Source organism: Cherax quadricarinatus, chromosome 12 (assembly GCF_038502225.1).
Source record: "Cherax quadricarinatus isolate ZL_2023a chromosome 12, ASM3850222v1, whole genome shotgun sequence".
NCBI classification, from domain to species: domain Eukaryota; kingdom Metazoa; phylum Arthropoda; class Malacostraca; order Decapoda; family Parastacidae; genus Cherax; species Cherax quadricarinatus.
The window spans coordinates 44993191-45012499 of record NC_091303.1 but is presented as its reverse complement, the minus strand read 5'-3'; the positions used below and the strand labels follow the sequence as shown (position 1 = coordinate 45012499).

General features: G+C 46.6%; 1 protein-coding gene across 10 annotated transcripts in view; it reads right to left on the bottom strand.

The window, feature by feature from the left end:
• The window catches only part of LOC128686675 (E3 ubiquitin-protein ligase trim-21), a 170967-nt gene that overhangs the window by 16928 nt on the left and 134730 nt on the right, over positions 1 to 19309 (bottom strand). For 7 of the 10 annotated variants that reach the window (XM_070084327.1, XM_070084332.1, XM_070084328.1 and 4 more), the window contains exon 4: positions 12123 to 12258. In XM_070084327.1, the coding sequence (XP_069940428.1) occupies positions 12123 to 12258 (136 nt within the window). The remainder of the gene's footprint in view (positions 1 to 12122; positions 12259 to 19309) is intronic. The other 3 variants (XM_070084334.1, XM_070084335.1, XM_070084336.1) reach the window with 3 other exon arrangements.

Here is a 19309-nt window from a genome sequence, read left to right as displayed (position 1 = left end):
TGCAAATATTGTGTTGCCATTAAAATTTTTCTTGCAGAGATTTTATGCAATGTTGTCCAGTACTTTTTGATTAGCAGTTGTTGTTTGCAATATTGCTACAGTTTATTTCAGTGCAGTTTCATATGCTCTGTTCTGTGCATAATATTTTATTCTTTCTGTGCCATTTTACTTTATTTCAGTGAATTGTGTCCCAGTTTGCTTTATTTTTGCACAAGCTTTATTGAGTCCATTTTATCATTTTATTGTGTATTTCCCTGTTGCATTGAGAGTAAAGACAACTCACTGTGCCATTCATTCAATTTAAAGTAAAAGTTGAGCAAATTAGATTTGAGTAAAGTATAAGTTCTCTTGATTTTCAAAGTGTTGTTCATTCAATTGCGTATTTTTCTTGTGTGAGTTCTTTGCTTACTGCGTGACCTGTCAATTTTTAATTACTTATGCAGAATCGTTAAGCATTTATTTTTCCCATTTAAGTTCACTGTGTTGTGTGTTCCTCAGCTATGTTTTCTTTTGTTTCTCTAAATTCTTGTTTTACATTTTGCAAACATGTCTCAAGTTTTCTCAAGTGATGCCTCAGCACATGCTGCTAGTACAACCATTAATGCGTCAGCCCAAAATTCGAGTAACTCCTTATCAAACGATAGACATACTCAGACTTCTAGCCTGCATAATTTCAGTCGTGATCCGTATGATGCTATGCCATTGTTCAATGGTAATCCAGACAACCTAGAAGGTTGGTTTTCCACTGTTCGAGCCAGAGCTAATGCCTCAGTTGATGGTCTCTCATCTGAGAGTTGTTTTATCAGTATTGGAAAGGAGAGTCTAGCCCGTTCTCCAGCCGCCTCACATGTATTCAACTTAATTCGTATGAAGGACTTCCAAGATCTAACCAGGTGGCAAGATTATGAACAGTTAATATGCAACTATCTCGAACCGGTGCGAGACACCGATCCGTTTGTCATTCTCAAAGAATTAGTTTGCACAGCTCCGAGACCAGAAGAGTCATTAGATGAGTTTGCCCTTCGTCTTAATTAATAACCTAATGTCCTCATTCATTAAAGCAGGTAAAAATTCCAAGTACCTTAAAGATAGTGATAAACCAGCCCTTGATGGGTTTGCCAAATTAGCTGCATTCAGAGTTATCAAACAACTAATGCCACTGACATCTATGTATGTGTACAATTCAAGTCCGCTAGATGCTACTATGGGACCGCTCGCAGCTCTCATCCATGTACGAAATTTGTGTCCTGAGGGAACCTTCCCTTATCGTAAGTCTACACCAACCACTTTGTCCACTCCTGTACCTCCTCTAGTTTGTGCTACTACCAAAACTCCCAACCTTAATCACTCGCGTCCATCATCCAAAGCTAGTGTTAAGAGCCATCATTCCCATAGCACCCGTAGTATGTACAGTACCCACAGTCAAAGAACTTGCTACAATTGTGGTTACCGTGGCCATATTGCAATTCATTGTCATGATAGTCACCCTAAGAAGCGTCGTACTGATGATGAGTACCAGTCAGATCTTCCCTACTGTACTTATCATAGAATTCATGGACATGACACATCTGAGTGCAATGCTCTCTACAACCTGCAGTACTCTAGATCTTTCCATGGCCGTTCCAACCGCAGAGCCAGGAGAGGAAACAGACTTCGTGGTTCACAAACTAACCAGAACCAGGCTCATTCTTCCAATTCGGGGGAATCCGAGCGCCCAAGTCTACTTGTCCAGTCGTGACAGTAGTAGGTGATAACGAGTACACCATCCCAGTTCAAAATTCCTATGAAGCCTTAGCCAGCCTTGAGAATGACAACCTCGCTGTTGATGTTGCTTCACACGTCTCTGATGTACAGGAATTTGGGGATGAAGTAGAAAATGCCTTCTCTGATGACAACCCACCTTTCTGTTTGCATATAACTTCTAACGAAACGATTGGTCCTTTAGTACAAACTTCTGTCCATAATGCGCCCGTTCATGTGTTCATGGACTCTGGTGCACAAGTTAATATCATCAGGTCTAGCTTGTTTAAAGAGAAGCAGTTACACCGTGTCCTCCTCGTTAAACCAACTACTGTAACCTCCCTTAGTGGAGTAGCTGGTTCCCTTCTGCGAGTCCGAGGTCAGACTTCGCTCACCTTTACCATCAAAGGAAGAGACTTTACTGCTGCTTTTCTTGTTGTCGACCAGATTACTTTCCCTGGTGACCTTCTACTGGGATTTGCTTCCATGCGAGACTTACGCATTGTGCTTGACCCGTACCGATGGCATGCTCAAATTGACGACTTGATTGTTCCATTTTGGGGTTACCAGCTTGGATCAGAAATCTGCCATACTGCCGCAGAGTATGATGTACGAATTAAGTCCTTACAAGCCAATGCATTCTCCAGTAGCGTACCCAAGCGGTCAGGCACTGGTAACTCTGTCACTCCCATCTGTGTTCCACCTACACCTTCAGACTTGCAAGATAGTGTTCTGTTGCCTCAAGTGTCTGGGGACACTCAGACTGCCTTGAGTGCACATCCTATCCCTGCAATGACTTAGCTCCCACCGACTTCCTAGATGAAGTCAAGCGTTTGTTGACTTTGTTGAACAAATGTCGTAACGCCATTGCCTTACCAGGTGAGAAGATGGGTATAACGAACTTTTTGTCCCATCGTATTCCACTTGAACCTGATACTAGACCTATCTATATACCTGCGTACAGAATGCCCCATTCCCAAGTTGCTGTCGCAGAGGAACTGATCAATCAAATGCTCAATGATGGCGTTATTGCACATAGCAATTCACCCTGGAATGCACCCTTGATCCTAGTGACTAAGAAGGATGGCACTTGGTGCCCGGTGATTGACTTTAGTAAGTTAAATGCGAAAACCATTCAAGATCATTTCCCACTTCCTGTACTAGGTGACCTTTTATGCAATATCAGAAATAACAAAGTCTTCTCAACCCTGGACTTGTTACAAGGGTTTTGGCAAGTCCCTCTTCACGAGGACAGCCAAGAGTTAACTGTATTCTCTACTCCCAAAGGTCATTATCACTTCCTTCGAATGGCTTTTGGATTACAATCCTCACCTATCACGTTCTCTAGACTCATGACCAACATCTTTAGAGGTCTTATAGGTAAAGCACTTATGGTGTACTTAGACGACGTAATCGTCATGTCCGAAGATGTGGATACACACCTGAAAAGACTTGATATAGTACTTGGCAAGCTTGAAGAAGCCAATTTAAAGATCAAACTGTCCAAATGTCAATTTTTCAGATCAGAAATTAAGTTTCTTGGTCACGTAGTCACTCCTAGAGGGGTTACGACTGATCAAAGTAAAGTAACGGCAGTACTAAATTTTCCAACTCCTAAAACTGCTGATGCTGTAAGATCCTTTGTGGGTCTAGCAGGTTTCTACAGATCTTTCATTGCAAATTTTTCTTCAATAGCAGCTCCGCTAACTGAATTGCTTAAGAAAGATGCTCCTTTCGTTTGGACTTTCTGTCAAGAAAGAGCATTCCAAACTCTAAAAGAAAAGCTAACATATGCTCCAATTTTGAAATTTCCAGATTTTCTAAGCTCTTCTATCTGACAACTGATGCTAGTTCAATTGGCATAGGTGCTGTACTAGCTCAGAAGACTGATGGCAAGTACAACGCAGTTGCATTTGCTAGCCGAGTCCTTACGAAGGCTGAACATAATTATACAGTAACAGAGCAAGAAGCTTTAGCAATAGTATGGTCTTTAAAGCACTTCTGAGACATTATTTACCAGTACCCTGTTCATGTCTTGACAGACCATGCACCACTGATGCCTTTATTCCAGAACAAACAACCTACTGGAAGGTTAGCCAGATGGACCTTGACTATCCAAGAGTTCAATCCCACTTTTGAACATTTACCTGGCAAGTCGAATGTAGTCGCAGATGCTTTATCGTGACACGTTAGTGTAGTTACTGCAGATCCTCCATTTACTGTCGAGGATGTAAAGAATGCCCAAAGAACAGATCCCATGTGGTCTGGTGTGATTCGATTCCTGCTCCAGGAAGATCTTATTCTTACTGTGAAGCCACCACCACCCATTAGTGACTTTGTAATGAGCCAGGAATTACTGTATCGAACAGCCGAGTTGGGTACTCCAAGCAGAAGAGTGTACCAGTTAGTAATTCCACAGTCACTAGTGAATGTAGCTCTACAGCTAGTTCATGATGCACCAGGTGTTGCACACCCTGGTATGGATCATTCTGTGAAACAAGCCAGAATGAAATACTTTTGGCCACGTATGGCAACTGACATTTCCGAGTATGTTAAGAAATGCAGTGTCTGTATGCAACATAAAGGGAATGTCAATGGTCCTAATCCAATCCAAGTGTACTCAACCACTAGCGAACCGTGGGAAAGAGTTGCCCTTGACTTGTTAATCAATTTTAAATGTTCCCTCCAAGGCAATAAACATCTGTGTGTTATGGTAGACCATTTCACCAGATATTGTGAGTTAGTTCCTATTGCAGATAAGACTGCTGAGACAGTAGCTAAAGCATTTAAAGAATGCATTATCTGCAGGCATACCACCCCAAAGTCCTTAGTAACAGATAATGGAAGTGAATTCTGTAATGAGATTCTTAAAAATTTGTGTACTTTGTACAAGATCTCTAAATCCACCATTGTTCCTCAACATCCTGCCAGCAATGGGCTAGCCGAACGAACCAATAAGAAAGTACTTGATATCCTGAGAGCCACTATCAACCCCAATAGTGAAACTTGGGATGAAGTCATACCAGATGTTCAATGTGCCATGAATTCTGCTTACAATGCTTCCATAGGTGATACTCCACATTATGCATTGTATGGTGTAGACAAGCGTTTACCCTATGAGTTGTTACATTCCACTCTGAAACTTAATTACAACCCTGATGATTTCGTAGCAACTCATACCAGCATGGCTCAAAGTGTTTTTAGAAGAATCCATGAAACACTTCATAAATCAACAGCAGAATTTACTAGAGTAACTAATAGCCGTGCTAAGCCATCAAAAGTCAAAGTAGGTTCAAGAGTAATGCTGACAAATTTCAACAAAACATCCGCAATGCCTAAGCTCTATCAAAAGTTTGTCGAACCTTATCGAGTTGTAGAACATATCTCTGGCAATAAGTATAAGGTTAGAGAAATTAGTACTGGTAAGTACAAAGAATCGCATTTAGATCATATGAAATTAGTATGCGATGTTGATGATATTGCTACCCAGACTAATGTGACAGATGCTGAAAATCCTCTTGACTCTGTACCCTCTACCTCAAATACTCAGTCAGATAACCAACCTGAATGTCGTTACTCCTTGCGTACTCGACAAGTAATGAGAAACCCACAAGTATCTTTTGTAGATACTCGTTCAGATCTCCCTCAGTCAAGGCATGTGTTAGCCATTGCAGAGGACTTCGATCCTCCCAGAGATGATAACCATTCTGCATATGTAAACCTCACCCTCGCAGAATTGGGTTTAAATGTACATAGTCTGTATAACTAGATGTCCGAGATGAAGTAAATTGTCAACTGTTTGTTATTAACTGATTAGTTTTTCAGAATTTTTTTTTTTTTCGTATTCACGTTCCCTCCGTATTCTGAGAATTTGACAGTAATAGTCTGAGTACACCAGATACCTTTGCTGTTAATTTCACCTTGTATATATATATTTATTCTTCCTCAGAATCCGTAGAGTGCATGAATACAGATCGATCGATCAATTCCATCCATATTGTACAATGATTTGTTCTTATAGTTTGTAATGCATTACGTTAAAACTCATTACGTTAACACCCATTACGTAAAATTCATTTTGTTAACATCCAGTATGATACCATCCATTAGTTCTAAGTTATATATGAATTTGTTATTGTATAGAATCAGCCCAGAACCACCTGCCTGTTCAGCCTATAGATAGTAGTGTATGTCGAGACGACATACGTAACATGACCGAGCTGTCAGCATAGTTGCTGATCCCTGTTTTGAATAGCATATTAGTATCATCCATATGTTTATACAGAAGACCCCTTAGGCCTGTGACTGTATGACGTCACGGGATGCAGCGTGAGTGTGAGGTGAGCTACCTCGGCCTCAGTCGGCGTTTGACATAGGCTAGGACAAGGCAGAAGGCTGGGCTCCACCTGCCTTTACCAGAGTCTGACAGTATATCGTTACTATCTAACAAGTGTGTCTACCTCCAACCCTCGATATCTCCATTTAAGAACCCCTATGATAGGTCTAGGGAGCAGAACACTGGAGGTCCAGGGAGCGGAGCACTAGAGGTCCAGGGAGCGGAACACTAGAGGTCCAGGGAGCGAAACACTGGAAGTCCAGGGAGCGGAACACTGGAGATCCAGGGAGCAGAGCACTGGAGGCCCAGCAAGCGGAACATAGGAGGTCCAGGGAGAGGAACATTGGAGGTCCAGGGACCGGAACACTGGAGGTCTGGGAGTAAAACACTGGAGGTCCGGGAGCAGAACACCTGAGGTCCAGGGAGCGGAACACTGGAGGTCCAGGGAGCGGAACACTGGAGGTCCAAGGAGCGGAACACTATAGATCCAGGGAGCAGAACACTGGAGGTCCAGGGAGCAGAGACCTGGAGGCCCAGCAAGCGGAACATTTGAGGTCGAGGGAGCGGAACACTGGAGGTCCATGGAGTGGAACACTGGAGGTTGGGGAGTAAAACACTGGAGGTCCGGGAGCAGAACACTGGAGGTCCAGGAAGCGGAACACTGGAGGTCAAGGGAGCAGAACACTGGAGGTCCAGGGAGCGGAACACTGGAGGTCCAGGGAGCAGAACACTGGAGGTCCAGGGAGCAGAGAACTGGAGACCCAGCAAGCGGAACATTTGAGGTCGAGGGAGCGGAACACTGGAGGTCCAGGGAGCGGAACACTGGAGGTCCAGGGAGCGGAACACTGGAGGTCAAGGGAGCTGAACACTGGAGGTCCAGGGAGCGGAACACTGGAGGTCAAGGGAGCTGAACACTGGAGGTCCAGGGAGCGGAACACTGGAGGTCCAGGGAGCAGAACACTGGAGGTCCAGGGAGCGGAACGCTGGAGGTCCAGGGAGCGGAACACTGGAGGGCCAGCGAGCGGAAGACTGGAGAGCCAGGGGACAGAACACTGGAGGTCTAGGGAGCAGAACACTGGAGGTCCAGGGAGCGGAGCACTAGAGATCCAGGGAGCGGAACACTGGAGGTCCAGGGAGCGGAACACTGTAAGTCCAGGAAGCGGAACACTGGAGGTCCAGGGAGCGGAAACTGGAGGTCCAGGGAGCGGAACACTGAAGGGCGAGCGAGCGAAACACTGGAGAACGAGGGAGCAGAACACTGGAGGTTCAGGGAGTGGAACACTGGAGGTCCAGGGAGCGGAACACTGGAGAGCCAGCGAGCGGAGCACTGGAGAGCCAGGGAGCGGAATACTTTAGGTCCAGGGAGCGGAACACTTGAGGTCAAGGGAGCGGAATACTGGAGGTCCAAAGAGCGGAACACTGGAGGGCGAGCGAGCGGAACACTGGAAAGCCAGGGAACAGAACATTGGAGGTCCAGGGAGCGGAACACTGGAGGTCCAGGGAGCAGAACACTGGAGGCCCAGCGAGCAGAACACTCTAGGTCCAGGGAGCGGAACACTGGAGGTCCAGGGAGCGGAACGCTGGAGGTCCAGGGAGCGGAGCGCTGGAGGTCCAGGGAGCAGAACACTCTAGGTCCAGGGAGCGGAACACTGGAGGTCCAGGAAGCGGAACGCTGGAGGTCCAGGGAGCGGAACGCTGGAGGTCCAGGGAGCGGAACGCTGGAGGTCCAGGGAGCGGAACGCTGGAGGTCCAGGGAGCGGAACGCTGGAGGTCCAGGGAGCGGAACGCTGGAGGTCCAGGGAGCGGAACGCTGGAGGTCCAGGGAGCGGAACGCTGGAGGTCCAGGGAGCGGAACGCTGGAGGTCCAGGGAGCGGAACGCTGGAGGTCCAGGGAGCGGAACGTTGGAGGTCCAGGGAGCGGAACGCTGGAGGTCCAGGGAGCGGAACACTGGAGGTCCAGGGAGCGGAACGCTGGAGGTCCAGGGAGCGGAACACTGGAGGTCCAGGGAGCGGAACGCTGGAGGTCCAGGGAGCAGAACACTGTAGGCAGTTGTGTTGGAGGCACAACTGCCTTGATTCTGTTATAAGATTTGATCACTCTTATGGGGAGAGACAAAAGTGCTAATTAACCCTGTATTTTAATGGAAATAGGCACTTATAAGCAGAACAAATAATTGTTATAATAATTATATCGTAGTAGCAGTATTTTAAAAGTATAAGTTTTAATGTTATGGGAGAAAAATAAGAGTATTAATGCATTAGTTGAGAACTATTGTGCATGGTGATGCTCTTTTGTTTTTGGTGTGAGGGTGGCAGAGGCTGTCATCCTCATTCTTGTGCTGACCTGACTGAGAGAAACATTAACGCAACTTCTGGTAAACTGTGAGTTGCCCTGGAGGTAAGACTTATAATTAAGGTCTGATGTTGTAACAATAGTGCTGCAGTGTATCAAAACACTAGGTTTTAAGGCACCAGGGAGGAAGAAAGATAATTGTTTCAGATAGGATAATGTGACAGGTTCCCATGTGATGGAACTACTGTGCTTTATACTAGAAGGTTGTGTATTCCTGGTGGATGTGAAGGCTGGGCCAGACTACTTCTCACATGTATATGCTGTAAATACTTATCTACTGAATATACAATTATTTTGGTATCATAAGATTTAAATAACCTATTGTCTGAATGGAAGGCAGGATAAGTGTCAGAGGCTGAGGTGGACTTCTCATAACCATAAGTATTACCCTAGAATTTGTAAGGCATTAGTGAGCTATAGCAGACAAGAGCAAATAGAAAGAAGAAACCTGAACCAATGTTGAATAAAAAATCTACGTAACAGACCAGATACCAGACGCCCAGCGAGTGGAACACAAGACGCCCAGCGAGTGGAACACAAGACGCCCAGCGAGTGGAACACCAGACGCCCAGCGAGTGGAACACCAGACGCCCAGCGAGTGGAACACCAGACGCCCAGCGAGTGGAACACCAGACGCCCAGCGAGTATAACACGAGACGCCCAGCGAGTGGAACACCAGACACCCAGCGAGTGGAACACCAGACGCCCAGCGAGTGGAACACCAAACGCCCAGCGAGTGGAACACCAGGCGCCCAGTGAGTAGAACACCAGAGGCCTAGCGAGTGGAACACCAGAAGCCTAGCGAGCGGAACACCAGAGGCCTAGCGAGCGGAAAACCAGAGGCCTAGCGAGCGGAACACCAGAGGCCCAGCGAGTGGAACACCAGAGGACTAGCGAGCGGAACATCTGAGACCTAGCGAGCGGAACACCAGAGGTCTAGCGAGCGGAACACCAGAGGCCCAACGAGTGGAACACCAGAGGCCCAGCGAATGGAACACCAGAGGGCTAACGAGTGGAACACCAGAGGCCCAGCTAGTGGAACACCAAAGGCCCAGCGAGTGGAACACCAGAGGCTTAGCGAATGGAACACCAGAGGGAAAACGAGTGGAACACCAGAGGCCCAGCAAGTGGAACACCAGAAGTCCAGCGAGTGGAACACCAGAGGCCTAGCGAGTGGAATACCAGACGCCTAGCAAGCGAAACACCAGAGGCCCAGCGAGTGGAGCACCAGAGGCCTAGCGAGTGGAACACCAGAGGCCTAGCGAACGGAACACCAGAGGCCCAGCAAGTGGAACACCAGAGGTCCAGCGAGTGGAACACCAGAGGCTTAGCGAATGGAACACCAGAGGCCTAGCGAGCGAAACACCAGAGGCCCAGCGAGTGGAACACCAGAGGCCTAGCAAGTGGAACACCAGAGGCCTAGCGAGCGGAACACCAGAGGCCTAGCGAGTGGAACACCAGAGGCCCAGCGAGTGGAACACCAGAGACCTAGCGAGTGGAACACCAGAGGCCTAGCGAGCGAAACACCAGAGGCCCAACGAGTGGAACACCAGAGGCCCAGCGAGTGGAACAAAAGAGGCCCAGCGAGCGGAACATCAGAGGTCCAGCGAGTGGAACACCAGAGGCCCAACGAGTGGAACACCAGAGGCCTAGCGAATGGAACACCAGAGGCCTAGCGAGCGAAACACCAGAGGCCCAGCGAGTGGAACACCAGAGGCCTAGCAAGTGGAACACCAGAGGCCTAGCGAGCGGAACACCAGAGGCCTAGCGAGTGGAACACCAAAGGCCCAGCGAGTGGAACACCAGAGACCTAGCGAGTGGAACACCAGAGGCCTAGCGAGCGAAACACCAGAGGCCCAACGAGTGGAACACCAGAGGCCCAGCGAGTGGAACAAAAGAGGCCCAGCGAGCGGAACATCAGAGGTCCAGCGAGTGGAACACCAGAGGCCCAACGAGTGGAACACCAGAGGCCTAGCGAGTGGAACACCAGAGGCCCAGCGAGTGGAACACCAGAGGCCCAGCGAGTGGAACACCAGAGGCCTAGCGAGCGAAACACCAGAGGCCCAACGAGTGGAACACCAGAGGCCCAGCGAGTGGAACAAAAGAGGCCCAGCGAGCGGAACATCAGAGGTCCAGCGAGTGGAACACCAGAGGCCCAACGAGTGGAACACCAGAGGCCTAGCGAGTGGAACACCAGAGGCCCAGCGAGTGGAACACCAGAGGCCCAGCGAGTGGAACACCAGAGGCCTAGCGAGCGGAACACCAGAGGTCCAGCGAGTGGAACACCAGAGGCCCAGCGAGTGGAACACCAGAGGCCTAGCGAGCGGAACACCAGAGGCCCAACGAGTGGAACACCAGAGGCCTAGCGAGTGGAACACCAGAGGCCCAGCGAGTGGAACACCAGAGGCCCAGCGAGTGGAACACCAGAGGCCCAGCGAGTGGAACACCAGAGGCCCAGCGAGTGGAACACCAGAGGCCCAGCGAGTGGAACACCAGAGGCCCAGCGAGTGGAACACAAGAGGCCCAGCGAGCGGAACACCAGAGGTCCAGCGAGTGGAACACCAGAGGTCCAGCGAGTGGAACACCAGAGGCCCAGCGAGTGGAACACCAGAGGCCCAGCGAGTGGAACACCAGAGGCCCAGCGAGTGGAACACCAGAGGCCCAGCGAGTGGAACACCAGAGGCCCAGCGAGTGGAACACCAGAGGCCCAGCGAGCGGAACACCAGAGGTCCAGCGAGTGGAACACCAGAGGTCCAGCGAGTGGAACACCAGAGGCCCAGCGAGTGGAACACCAGAGGCCCAGCGAGTGGAACACCAGAGGCCTAGCGAGCGGAACACCAGAGGTCCAGCGAGTGGAACACCAGAGGCCCAGCGAGTGGAACACCAGAGGCCCAGCGAGTGGAACACCAGAGGTCCAGCGAGTGGAACACCAGAGGCCCAGCGAGTGGAACACCAGAGGCCCAGCGAGTGGAACACCAGAGGCCCAGCGAGCGGAACACCAGAGGTCCAGCGAGTGGAACACCAGAGGCCCAGCGAGTGGAACACCAGAGGCCCAGCGAGTGGAACACCAGAGGCCCAGCGAGTGGAACACCAGAGTAAAATAACGAAGGCACTCCATAACTGAATTTATATTTAAATTAAAAAAAAAAAAACGAGTGTGAAAAGTCTTCAGATTTTTTGATTAATAATCAAAAGGCAGGACCCATGAGCAGGAACTGAGTCGATGTCAACATTATTGTAGGTCTGGCAGTACTGTCCCGGCCAGGCGAGATCTCAAACACACAAGACAAAAATATAATTGATTATTGTGAAATAAAGAGCAAATGGCACAACAAATTGATGTTGGTATTAGTGGCAATTAATACTCTGTAAAAGAAATGCGTGAAAGCAAAAATAGAATTTATGAAGAATGTTAGTAAATGATAGTTTATCAAAAATAAACAAATAAAACTGGTGTGTAAAATACATACACTAATGTAAATAAAATTAGTTTTTAACTAGAGGATATAAATGTTGAGATGCTAAAAGTTCCAGTTATAATGTGTTTGTTACTTTCATCAGAAACTTTAACATTAACAAATTTATTATAGGCTACAGGACATCATGGAAAGAGTTCTCTTTTCGTTAATGTATGTTATACATTACTTCAATTTAATCTTGCTTCATTACATATGATTGTTTATTTTCACTCACACATGCATACTGTACCTGTTGACCAATGGTAGCGCAGGAGGTGGCTGACCGGTTGCTAACGTTGTGGGTCATGCAGGTGGCCTTGGGTATGTCTTGGCAGTCATGACACCACAGACTGTGGGAAATGAGAAACTGTCTGAAATGAGCAAATGTCAACATTTACCAAGATTGTGTGGTAACTAGAAATATCAGATGCTGTGATAGTGTAAAAACTGACCTCTGGAAGTTGTCAAGGTTACAGGTAAGCAATATTCTCGTGAAAGTGGAAGAACACACAGGTTAACTCCCTCACCAGTGACTGTGGATAATGTATCAACAGGGATGACACAACCCATTAGGCAAACTAGATTTATTTCAGGTGGTCGCATAACCCCAAGCCTCTGTACATCAGTGCACGCAAAAGAAATGCAGGAAGGCACCATTTCTATGACAGTTATGTTTCTGACCCTCGGTGATAAGCCAAAATACCCCATTGGGTGGAATAAAAAGTATTTTTTCAATATCGAATGCGTCTGGGGCATAAAAAAACATACAAAAGTAAAATAAATACACAGTACATACAATACTTAACTTAAAATGTGGCGCCGGTCGCCCTTCCTTTCCGCAACTGTTGTATGGAAAAAACGGTAATTTCACCAAACATAATGAACAACGGTTCAACTGAAAATCAGCGAATAGCGGGTGCCAAATATATATGATGCCTTCCTATAGTGCAGAGTTTAGCACAGATACATCTTAGTCTAAATCTTTTAAACGGTTCATTATTTAATTGCTGATGCATCCTGTCCAGGACAGTGTGAGGGCAAATATCTTACTGCACTAAATTGTTTGTAAATACTTAGGATCGTTGCTATAACTGGAGAATGACTCTTCTGATCGACTTACAATTTTCGTTTGATCTACACGAAATGTCAACTTTGCCAGATAGATTATTGTTACACTTTGAGTCATTATGTACTAGGATGCGAGAAAATTAATGAATTCAGAGACAACTCACTCAGAAATGTTCAAGATATGTCAAAGTATTTTATCCACGGTGGTATATTAGAAACCATTCTGGGAAAAATACTCTGACTTTGCACACTATATAAAAAAAAACTAATTTTTGCATTAATAACTCATTGCAGTTGTGATCGGGGGAGGATGTGTGAATAGTTCATTGTCGTAGTAACTTGTTCAGTTACCAAAACTGTAATATTTTTGATTACCGCCCACACCATGGGTATGGGGTGACTACCGCCCACACCATGGGTATGGGGTGACTACCGCCCACACCATGGGTATGGGGTGACTACCGCCCACACCATGGGTATGGGGTGACTACCGCCCACACCATGGGTATGGGGTGACTACCGACCACACCATGGGTATGGGGTGACTACCGCCCACACCATGGGTATGGAGTGACTACCGCCCACACCATGGGTATGGGGTGACTACCGCCCACACCATGGGTATGGGGTGACTACCGCCCACACCATGGGTATGGGGTGACTACCGCCCACACCATGGGTATGGGGTACATAAATTAAACTAACTTACAATTTTTAGCCTTGAAGTGTTTCCCAGAAAGTAAGGTTCTTATTGTTATTTTGTTCCCTTAGTCCCAATATCCCAGTTTTATTAAATAAAATTGATATTTAATTTTCTTCACAAAATAAAGAGCCTCGTCCTATCAGCCTCTAAATATTAACGCTGATGTATTCCATAAGAAGGAAATTTGGACTTTTAAGATGTAATTTTAAAATTACAATTAAACAGTTAAAAACTTGGAATTTTTGGATTCATACTAAAGATTTTGCAAGTATATTATAATATGCTTTTTCTGATATACTTCAGAATTTCACTATTAAGCTTAATTAAAAGAAGTCTTTCATTTTAAGCTATGTAAATTTTAAATAGCCAGTTTTATTATTAAATATATTAGTTTCCATGTACAATCAGACAAATGCCTCTTTTGATCCGTTTCAAACACACAAACATTGGTGCATCTTAATTGGAAATATGTTTTCTTTACTGAATCTGAGATCGTATTATATATCAGTTTGCTAAATTTACAAATTCTTTTATTAAACTGCAGAAAGTCTTATCTGATCGGCTTCAAATTTTCAACTATGGTCAACTATTACTAGGGAATGGTTTGTGGAGCAGTTGATAAATGCAGTTCCTCTCTGCCCAGTTTTATATAGATCATTTTTAAAACTGGTTTCCAAATGATAGCTTTGGAAAGCCTCTCTTGATTAACTTCATAATTCCAGCAATGATATATCCGTCTTATAACGTGAGTATTGGTAATGAATGTAAGATCCATTTTGGCACTTTAAATCTCTAAATGTATAGTAATATTTTTCATTAAATAACTGTATTAGGGTTCATGAAGGAAGGTGTTTTTAGATCGAATCTGGATGCCTGTAGTATACCTGGAGGGTGTTCCAAATGCCACCCATTCCAAAGGCATATGATCTCTCTGGGTTTAGTGGTTTAGTGGTTCCCCTGATTAAATTAAAACAATTGCAGAAAGCTGAGGAGAGATTGAGGTGGTTCGGACATTTAGAGAGGATAGAACAAAATAGAATGAATTGGAGGGTATATAAGTCTGTAGTGCAGATGCTGTTCCCCATGCCTACCATTTGGGGAGCAATGCCCATAGCCTAGTGCTACCCCTAGTGGCTACAGGCCTACCCACAGCTCACCCCAAAGCACCCTGATTTGCCCTCACTCTCCCCCAGGCAGCCTTCTCTCCCTTGCAGTGAGGCCCCAAAGGCTGGGCCCCAGGGCAACTTGAATACACTGCCTCTATACAAGCCCCAATTAAGTAACATGTCTCCAAAGCGTTATCATTCACCGCTACCAGATCTACACACAAAATAACTATTAATATTGGTGGCAAAAGGCGTTTGCAGTGGCTGTGTTTGCTCGGAGAGAAGAAGGAAGCATGAAGATGCCACTCCTTCATTACATAGTAGAAGCAGCATCCATTTCTCAATGAGTTGTCCTGATGTCGTGTCTGCAAGTCTCAGCATTCAGACACAGGTACAAGCAGGATCCAGGCCAAAATATGCTGTGTTTCTTCGAGAAATCTTAGTGGTGTTCCCTTCAACTCCACAGTGTCCCATGCTGTTTTCAAGTTACATTTCAGCGTCACCAGTATGTTGCTGCTGTTGTGTTCAGCTAAGCACGCCTATTTTCAGCAAGTCGTAGGTGAGTTATGGTGGTGTTCAGCATCCAGTGTGACTGGATCCGTCCTGGACTCCATGTGTGTTGTGTGAGGATTGGAAGCACATTGGTCCTGGCCCCACCATATGCACCTCACCTCACCACCCCACACTGCTACCACCACCCACCACTCAACATTACTCACTCCATCTCTGCTGTTTTCTCTGTGAATTCAATGTAAATTCTCACCAGAGCTGTGTATCCGAGTGCCTAAAGTCACTCGAAGCCACGTGGCTCATGAAGCTACGTGGTTCATGAAGCCATGTGGATCATGAAGCCACGTGGCTCATGAAGCCACGTGGATCATGAAGCCACGTAGTTCATGAAGCCATGTGGATCATGAAGCCACGTGGATCATGAAGCCACGTGGATCATGAAGCCACGTGGATCATGAAGCCACGTGGATCATGAAGCCGTGTGGATCAAGAAGCCACATGGATCATGAAGCCACGTGGATCATGAAGCCACGTGGATCAAGAAGCCACGTGGATCATGAAGCCACGTGGATCATGAAGCCACGTGGATCAAGAAGCCACGTGGATCATGAAGCCACGTGGATCATGAAGCCACGTGGATCATGAAGCCACATGGATCATGAAGCCACGTGGATCATGAAGCCACGTGGATCATGAAGCCACGTGGATCATGAAGCCACGTGGATCATGAAGCCACGTGGATCATGAAGCCACGTGGATCATGAAGCCACGTGGATCATGAAGCCACGTGGATCAAGAAGCCACGTGAGTTACCAAGCTAGATATCCAAAACCACGTGTTGTTCGCTGCCTGACATTACCTTCCAACATCACCCCCTGATGTCACCATGCTCCCGACGTCACCTCGTGATGTCACCATGCTGCCTGATGCAACCTCACGACGTCTGCTGCCTGATGTCAACATGCTGGCAGCATCACCCCTGATGTCACGATGCTGCCCGATGTCACCCTAGGACGTCTGCTTGACTTCACCATGCTGCCTGGCATCACCCACAATGTCTGTCCGACGTCACCTCAAAATGTCACCCACAATGTCTGCCCAATGTCACCCTGTGACGTCACCCGCGACATCTGCCCTGTCACCTCGCGATGTCACCCCACGGCATCGCCTTATGACATCACACTTAACATCACCACATGATGTCACATCGACAGTGTTATAGTTTCATAGTTATCAATTTGTATTCACTATTGTCCAGAACGATTGGGAGAAGATATACGTTAATTCCTCTCAGTGTTCTCAAACGTTCGTGAATGCCGTAGTGTTGGTTTTTGCACAGAGAAGCATCATTTGCTAGTGCAAGATATGTTGTAACCACATGTGCAGTGTGGGTGTGAAAATTTATGTGTCCCCCGATGTTAAGTGGTCTGAGCCCAAATGTGTGTGTAGATCACAGTGTGGTCTACACACAGACAATTGATAATACCTTCGTTTTACATGTCACCCTTTTGTGACTGTAGGACAACTGACATTAGTCAGTCCATGCATCAGATTACAAGCATCTGAGCCCACATTTACAGAAAGTTGTTATGCTCGTTGCTCTTAGATGCCATGCCTGAGACATAGCTGCGACAACTCCCCATTGAGACTCATTATTCCTCCTCCTGACCATCAAGTTCAGTTGTGAATGGAACCCAGTGTGGGGACACTTGGTATAACATTTGCTCTGACTCCACTCTGATCGAGAGGATGACATTATCAAGCTGCAGTAGCCCTGTCAGCAGGAGACTGTCACTGACTGCTAGCCTGCTCTCTCCAGTTACAGTGTAAGCTGATATGATTCCCAGATGATGCACCTGAGTTGTCCCTGCTACGACTCACTCTCGCTGGCACCACTAAGCTGTGCTGCACCACGTTCCCTGCAGTGACTCCCTAGCGACAGTACTAGTTGAGAAATGTACTCCTGAGTTGCACACCAGGAGTCCTGCCCAGTTGCAGAGTGCTGACGACACTTCACTCAAGGACACCGGCACATTGTGCCCCAGGTTGAGTGAACCCTGCAGCAACTACTCCACGATGACGGCTTCACCATTCCAGACGAGACCATACCCTTTTACCTCACAGCTGAGCCACAGTGGCGTCTCCCTATATGTTTTAATGTGTTGCAGTATCTGTCAAGATGCAGGAAGGCATGAATTGATGCCTCCAGGCTCACTGCTTTGGACCACAATGTTTTAGCACACCCCCTTTTTCTTCCTCCCTCCCTGTAAGAAGCTTTTTTTGTCCATGTCCATATGTATATATATGTTTTTATTTTGTGTTATGTGCCCTGCTCCTGTGAGACTAAGATTTGTTTCAGTCACTTGACACAGTCAAGGAAAACTGTGGGTAATGTAGACAAGCAATGTAGCTGGGTATGCCTACCCCACTGTTATTCCTCATGCATGCTGCTAGGGGAGCTATGCCCATATACTTGTGCTGCCCCTATTGGCGACAGGCCTACCCACAGCTCACTCTGCAGCACCCTGCTTTGGTCTCACTCTCCCACCAGGCAGCCTAGAGACAACGAGCCTTACTCTTCTCTCCCTCGCAGTGAAGCCCAAAAGGTTGGGCCCCAGGGCAACTTAAACACGCTGCCTGCGTACAAGACCCAATAAAGTATCATGCCTCCGAAGCCTTTTCATTCACCACACCCAGATCTACACACACAATGCCCGTTAATACAGAGAAGATAGGGCAGAGGTCGTCCCAGAAAAGGTTGGAGGGATGGATATATCTGGAGGGTCTTCCAGGGGTCAATGCCCCCATTGCCCAGTCCATGACCAAGCCTCGCAGTGGATCAGGGCCTAAACAACCAGGTGCTGTTACTGCTGGCCACATGCAAACTGACATATGAACCACAGCCCGACTGGTCAGGTATTGACTTCAGGTGCCTGTCCAGCTCCCTCTTGAAGACAGCAAGGGATTTATCGGTAACACCCCTTATATATGCTGGAAGGCAGTTGAACAGTTTTGGATGCCTGATACTTAGTGTGTTGTCACTTAGAATACCCATGGCACCCCTGCTTTTCATTTGAGGGGGGGGGGGGATGTTACACCACCTGCCGAGTCTACTGCTTTTGTAGGGAGTGATTTCCATGTGCAGATTTGGGACTACTCCCTCTAGGATTTTCCAAATGTATATTATGATGTGTCTTTCTTACTTGCATTTCAAGGAGTACATGTCAAGTGATTTTAATGATTTCCAGTAATTGAGGTGCTTTATTGTACTTATACAAGCAGTGAAAGTTCTCTGAAATTCTCAAAGTCTGCAATTTTGCCTGCACTAACAGTCTAGAGACAATGAGAGATTTCAAGAGAATGTCAGGAGTGATAATGTCAGAGAATCTCACTTAGCAGCTGTGGTAGAGAAATTGTTGTGGTGTTAGAAAATAAGATTCTCTGACATTATCACTTCCAGGTTCTTCATATTAGTTTTTTCGCTCAACTGTGTGGTTGGAATTTGTTTTATACTCTAATCCATATTTTGTTTCCTCGAGTTTTCACAGCGAAGACTAATTTCAGCCTCATCCTGTTTGGTGTACGTGCCTTCATGAGCAGTCTATACATCAATGAAATCACGAAACAAGTGATTTTGAATCATTAACAGAACTGCGGCTTGGCCAGGACTCGATCCTGCCTTCCCATACCCAGTCCCGTGTTCATGCTCGTGAAGGCTGGTACACCAAACAGGATGAGGTTGAAATTAGTCTGAAGCTCCATGAGCACGAATGTCCTTGCATCAGGATAACACGCTCAGTCCTGCTGGGCGCCTGGTGTTTAAGGATGGTTGCTCAATGGATAGAGTGATGCTTACTTTATTCACTTCACACAGGACTGGGCATGGGAATGCAGGATTGAGTCCTGGCCAAGCTGTAGTCCTGCTAATAATTCAAAATCACTTGTTTCGTGATTTCATTGATATATATATATATATATATATATATATATATATATATATATATATATATATATATATATATATATATATATATA